Source organism: Sminthopsis crassicaudata, chromosome 3, assembly GCF_048593235.1.
Source record: "Sminthopsis crassicaudata isolate SCR6 chromosome 3, ASM4859323v1, whole genome shotgun sequence".
NCBI lineage: Eukaryota > Metazoa > Chordata > Mammalia > Dasyuromorphia > Dasyuridae > Sminthopsis > Sminthopsis crassicaudata.
The window spans coordinates 637,304,402-637,310,537 of record NC_133619.1 but is presented as its reverse complement, the minus strand read 5'-3'; the positions used below and the strand labels follow the sequence as shown (position 1 = coordinate 637,310,537).

The following is a 6,136-nucleotide window of genomic DNA, read 5'->3' as shown; positions in this document are numbered from 1 at the left end:
GCCACTGGGAAAAGAAGATGGCCAGGGCATTTTCCAGGGAGACTGGGCCTTTGTGTCCCAGATAAAGAGAAGTCTTCATGTTAGAATGCCTTTTCCCAGGGAATCTTCTACAAGCAGCAGCCCCACCCCCAAGCCCCCATCTGTCTCCAGGTCAAGGCTATTAGCCTTTACTCTTCCCCAGGTGCTTGGGCATCCTACAGCCATCCAGACTCCAGAAGTGGGGGGGGGGGTGGCTGAATTCCCAGGCTGCAGAGGGCCAGGTGGGGCTCAAGGCCCTGGCCAGCTGGATCTGACTCAGAGGAATTGAGAAATGCCTTGGAGGAACCACATTTAGACAGCAGATGGCTCTGGGGAGTTTCCCTCTTTCTCTCTCTCTCTTTCCCCTCCCCTCTGCTGGGAAGTAATAACAACCCTGAGCCATTTTTCCTAAGCATTTATCCCCCTCAACTCCACTCCAGAACAATTCCCTCCCCCAGCTCTCTCCATTACCACCTTAACCTTCTAAGAGGTGGCAAGCCTTGTCTCTGGCCACCAGCCCCTCGCCCTCATACCTAACCTTCTGCTTGGCTCTCCTCCGCCCGTGGTCCCCTTGGCCCCACCCCAGGAGGCAGAGTGGGGGCACCCAAGCTCCAGATGGTGACCAGAGCAGGAACAGAAGCATCTCCTTTGCCAGCCCCTGCCCCCTCCCTATGACCCCAATCCTTTGCCAGCTACTCAATAGCCCCTTGTTTCCAGTCCAGCCCCCAAACAAAGCTCTCTCTGTGGGGAAGGAGCAGCTTGGGGGGGGGGGGAGGTGGTTGCCCCCAACTGGAAAGGCCAGGGCCATCTTGGGTTCCATATGGACCCCTGTCTGGAGGAATGTGGGGAGGAGGGGGAGTAAATGTTAGAGGCGGGGAGGAGGGATGAGAAAGAATCGAACTTGAGTCCACACTCAGTTGATGGCCAGTCAAGAAGCGTTAATTATCCACTTACTACGTGCACTCCACTTCCTCATATCACTTCTGCCTATAACCCTTAAAATGAACCCAGCCCGGCCACTCCCAAGGCCCAGGCATTCTATCTTGGGGTGAGGTTTTTCACTCCCCTCAGATGCCCCTGGAAGCAATCAGCAATTCAAGATATTTACTGGGAAAGGGGTGGATGGGAGAGAGTACTTTGGCCTCTGCTGCCTGGTTGGGTGGGGCTGCGGCCCAGGGTCCCAGGGGGCGAGAAGGGGTCTCCGGGCTCTCTTCTTCTATTTTCTCCACAAATATCTCAAGGCCCTCCCCATGACTGAGTGATCTCAGCAATAGCTGGGTTCTTCAGAGCAACGACCAAGTTCTTGCTCAGGGGTCTCTTTCAGAGGCCTCTTTATTATTGGTTCCACTTAGGCTGGGCTTTAGGAGGAGGAGAAAGGTTAAAGTCCTCACATAGAATTTCCACAGTTTTCCAAAGAGCCTCCTTCTCTCCTTATCTATGTAGATTAACTCATCCTCCTATTCAGTGAGGATTTAAGGCTGATGGGACCTTTCGATAAAAGAAGCTGAGCTGCCCCTTTAAGAGCAAGGGTTGGGGGGGGAGCCCTGCTAGAGCCCCAGGGAGTCAGACCTGTTCCCTACCTGCCTAGATTTGCCCAGGGCGTGTCTGTTCTGTATAAAGAGGCTGGGTCTGGCCCAGCTGCAGCAGCTTCAGTGCCTTCTGCCTGCCCAGCTCTGTCCTGCCATCCAGGTGAGCTCCAGAAGCCCCCACTACTCTAACTCCATTTATTAACCGGGTCTCCTCGGCCTTGGCTTGGTCCCACCCCAGCTCAAACTTTCTAACTTCCTCTACCTGTTATCCTTGTCTCTGTACCTCTCCCCTGAGCCACCTTCCTTCTCTGCTTTCCTCCTCTTCTCACTTCCTCTATTGGGGGGACCTTCCTCCATGCAGGAATTTGGAGAAGGGCTGTCTCTGTGTAGACCACAGTCGGTTGAATAGAACGGGAGAAGAGAGATTTGCTTGGGAATCAAAGCTTTCCCAGCACTTTGGGATTTGAAAGTATTGGAGAAAAGTAATGGTGACAAGGGCACTAAAGGGGAGGAAGAAAGGAGGAATAAAGGAGAAAAGCCAGTACTATTGGTCACTTTGAGTAAGGGAGGTAACCCAATGCATGATGGTGACTGTAATGGAGAAATTGGTTTGGGAAAGTCCCATCTCCGTCTGTTAGAAGAGCAAAGAAAGGATCGGGATGGTTAGAATGAAAGGGCACCGATGTGCTCACTAAATGGAGGAGGCCTCCCCTGAGGTGTAGATACCGAGACGAGACGTGCGCTCGGCCGTGTCCTTGCGATCTTAAATCACAACCCAGGATCAGGTGTAAAGGCCAGGAGGGAATGCAGTAATAACATGATTAAGGGCAGGAGAGTATATCAAAGTCACCAGGAAATCACATCATTAACAGAAAGTAATGAAGTGTGTCATAATAATGTGAAATAATAGGGGAGGCAGGGCAAAGACCAGGGTTATCAGAGTATGGTGGAATAACAGGAAGTGAGGGGGGGAATTCATTTAAAAGAGAACGCAGAATGTTAACATGGTACTCTGGCAGTAATGCATGTGGTGGAGGATGTTGTTCGTGGTCACCTGGAAGTGGGGGGGGCTGCAGCATATCTCAAAGTAAAGGGGCGCCGGCAGTACCGGGGAGCCTCGGGGAGTGACCACGATTTAAGGGCCACAGCCCAGGGAGGTAGCACAAATGAGGCGTGACACATTGGCAGTAACATGGAGATCCCAAAAGTCAACAGTAACTAGAAAACTGCCTTTCTGCCTCCGGGATCAGGGCTGACACCCTTTAAGAGAGGGAAAGGGTGGAAGAAATACCCCACCCCCATACTAATTTCAGAAAGAGACCATGGGGATAGTTCCCAAAGGCAGGGGTGTCTTGCCTCTTTGGATAGGATAAGAAAAGGCCCAGAGAGGAGGAAAATGCAGGATTCCAAGAGTCCAGAAATCAAAGAGCCATAGCAAGGTTGGCAGAATCCACAGAATTCCCTTGAGTTAGATAGGGCTGCTCCTTCTCAGCTCTGGCGGCAAGTTCAACCCCCTGGGGTTCCGCTGTCCTCTCTGCTCTACTGCTCACCCACAACCACCCATGACCATGACCTCCTTCATCTCCCCCTAGAACAGACAGATATGCCAGGACAGCCCCAGGCTCTGGCCCGTGGCCCGTGGAAGGGATGGGCTGTTAAGGCTCCAAGTTGTCTGTGGGAGAGACTGGCTGGGAAGGCAACCTCAGCCTGTTTAGAATACGGGCATGTTGCCACCTGGCCCCAGACTCCTCCTTTTCAAGTGCCCCTACCCCAAATCTATCTCAGACTCCACCATGGCTACCCCATTCGCCGTTGCTCCAGCAGACAAAACCTCACTCTATTTCTCAGTTCGAGACTCAGTAAGCATCTACCCTCCCCCAGCTGGTCTCCATTCTCCCATTCTCTTCATTCTTATCTGCTCCACTCATTCTTCCGCCCTTATCTGCTCTCTCCCTTCTTATCATCCTACCCTGGGCTCCACAGAAAGACTTTCCTGCCTGTGGTGTGCTCCTGTGTACATATGTTTGAGGTTCTGTGTGGGAGGTGGGGGAGGGAGAAGGAGAGAAGGAGAGAAGGAGAGAAAGAAGAAGGACAGGGACGTGTTCCATTAAGATTCCTCCCAACAGGGTCCAACCCATTGAACACCAAGATGCAAGGGGTAACAGCGGGCATTCTACTCCTGATGGCGGGTGAGTGCCAGCGTCAGAGACTGAAAATCTGTTCCTTTCCATAGACTTCTCCTTCACATGAACCCAAAGCTACTACCCATGATCCTCTAGCATTTCCCTCAACCCAAGGCGGGGAGCACTCCATAAACCATTTAAAGAAGGCAGTCACTTTTCTAGTAGGAGGTAGATGGAAGAAAGTCAAAAAGATGGCTGAAATGACCATTGGGAGTCTTTGTTCCCAGAGAAAGTCCAAAAGGCGGTTAAAATGCTGCCTCCTCCCAAAAATCAGATATATTTAATATTGAGGAAGGGCTTCTAAGATGCTGGAATCAACAGCAGCCACTGGAACGAGAGTGGGAGATCCAAAGTCCAGGAGAAAAGAGATCTGAGTGACGGGGGCTGAAGTGCTGGGGGACAGTCACATGAACCTTATTAGACATGGCTAAGAAAAGCGATAAATGGCGTCTACTAAAACTGGATGGAGAGGGCTCATTTCCCCCTCTTCCTTACCTTGAAGAGGAGAATGAATGAATAAAACACTGTTGTCCATCCGGCCAGTGTGAGTGAGCTCCCCATTCTGAGGCACATCTGTGCCACCCTCCATATGGCCTAACACTACCGGCAAGCTGACAGTCCCCCCTTTTGAAGGATACAGCAGGCAGGAATCCTCCCATGCCCAGAGCTGCCCACTAAATGAAATGCAGGAGCTCCCCTGTCTCACATTGCCTTTAGAAACCAATATCCCAGTCTCTCTCTGCTTTCTCTTTCTCTGTGTCACACAGCTCTGCCTGTCCTGGAAGCTAATGACATAGAAGGTGAGTTACCCCAATTTCTTACTCCCCTCCCCAACTTCTTTGGGGTTGCAGGTACCGTCTCTCCTGACCCCATTTTCTGTCTTTTTTTTCCTTCAGATAAGGACAGCCCTTTCTATTATGGTAAGAGCTTCCTTGATTTTGCCTACCCAGGGTCCTGGGGTAAAGGGGATGGAAGCTGTTAGGGACATTGCACTCTGGAGTGGGGGGAGGGATAAAAGAGAAAATATGATGGTGGGCTGGGGAAGGATGACGAGACAGGGCCCAGAGAGAAAATACCTCCAAATCAACAAGATAGATGTTGCCATCTAAGCTCTTTCTGAGCTTTTTAATCAAAGAAGGCTTCTTGGAGAAGGTAAGCTGGCCTTTGAAGAAGGGGAAGGGGTGGCCAGACTTGCCACGGGGCAGAAGCCAACCCATCATGCCTCTCTCCCACAGACTGGCACAGCCTACGTGTGGGGGGCTTGGTTTGCGCTGGCATCCTGTGTGCTGTCGGTATCATCGTTCTTTTGAGTGAGTCTGGGGAATTAACGAGGAGTGAGGATCTGGGAAACCAAGGGGGCAGTGAGCTTTCCCTGGGCGAAGTCCCTTCACCCTCTTCCATTCTTCTTGCTCATGCAGGTGGCAAATGCAAATGCAAATTCGGCCAGAAACACAAGTAAGATGGAGCGCCTGTCCTTTGACCTGTTCTGCCCCAGAATCTGTGGCCCTGTTAGGAGCCCAAATCCTGATAGCTGGGAGAAGGACCCCTTTCTGGGCCTTCTCCAGACCCATCCTCTTAAATTCCCTCTGCATGGAAACAGGGACTGTAATGGATAGTTTAAAGGGAGGTTCACCTTTCCTTGGAAAACATTGGTAGCACAAGGGATCCCAGAATTCCTAATGCCCTCACCCTTAGCGGTTTTTAATGGAGGCCTGATGGGCTGGGAGCTCAGAACAAAGATTCCTTTTGGGGATGGGTTGCAACAAAGGAACCCTTGGGTCCCTTCCAAATTTCAAAATCTATGGTTTGGGTGTGTATGTGGGGGAGGTGACTGCCTGAAGAAACTGGAAGGAAGCAGGGTGGGGTGGACTGTGTGTGACCTGCTCCCCTCTCCTCCACCCCCTGTTCCTTCTCTCTAGCCCCAGGGCAGGAGAAATCCCACCAGGTAGGGAAAATGCTTCCAGTTTAGCAGGCTTTATCTGGATTGGGGAGGAAATAAATGTAGATGTGAAGACAGGGAAGGAAAACTGAAGTAATGAGTTCAGAAACTAGAAAATCTAATCTTTCTCTCCTCTCTTCCTCACACTTGTAGGCCCGGCCAGTAACTGCCGAGTTGCCCCCAGCCTCCCCGACCCTTCCGATCTCTTTTTTGTTCCTTTGCCTGACTTCGCCTTCACCTACATTTTTGTACCTCTGACAACCACTGACCTGGCATCTCTCTGGGGACCCTGGTCCCAGGCGGACATTTTTTTTTCACATGTGTTTTTGAATTAAGCCATTCTAGATTTTTCAAGATGTCTAGTGAGAGGGAGAACAGCGTGGATGGGGGCGGAAAGGGTTGAAATGTAGGCTGTAGAAGAGCCCTTTTTGTTCAGGTTCACATAAACTCCTCCTCTCTTAAACGTC

At 51.2% G+C, this 6,136-nt stretch overlaps 1 protein-coding gene across 1 annotated transcript; it reads left to right on the top strand.

The window, feature by feature from the left end:
- The first annotated feature begins 1,092 nt into the window (after positions 1 to 1,092).
- Positions 1,093 to 6,136, top strand: FXYD3 (FXYD domain containing ion transport regulator 3). The gene is made up of 7 exons (XM_074306809.1): positions 1,093 to 1,707; positions 3,674 to 3,736; positions 4,498 to 4,530; positions 4,627 to 4,650; positions 4,966 to 5,040; positions 5,149 to 5,185; positions 5,823 to 6,136. Exons 2-7 carry the CDS (start codon positions 3,697 to 3,699, stop codon positions 5,833 to 5,835), a joined length of 222 nt encoding a protein of 73 aa, XP_074162910.1. The 5' UTR covers positions 1,093 to 1,707; positions 3,674 to 3,696; the 3' UTR covers positions 5,836 to 6,136.

What these genes read in the sequence shown, in the direction of transcription:
- FXYD3 (XM_074306809.1), top strand. Translation starts at nt 3,697, where the DNA reads ATGCAAGGGGTAACAGCGGGCATTCTACTCCTGATGGCGG. An exon ending in GGACAGCCCTTTCTATTATG is followed by an intron (nt 4,651 to 4,965) that starts GTAAGAGCTTCC and finishes TCTCTCCCACAG; the next exon opens with ACTGGCACAGCCTACGTGTG. An exon ending in CGGTATCATCGTTCTTTTGA is followed by an intron (nt 5,041 to 5,148) that starts GTGAGTCTGGGG and finishes TTGCTCATGCAG; the next exon opens with GTGGCAAATGCAAATGCAAA.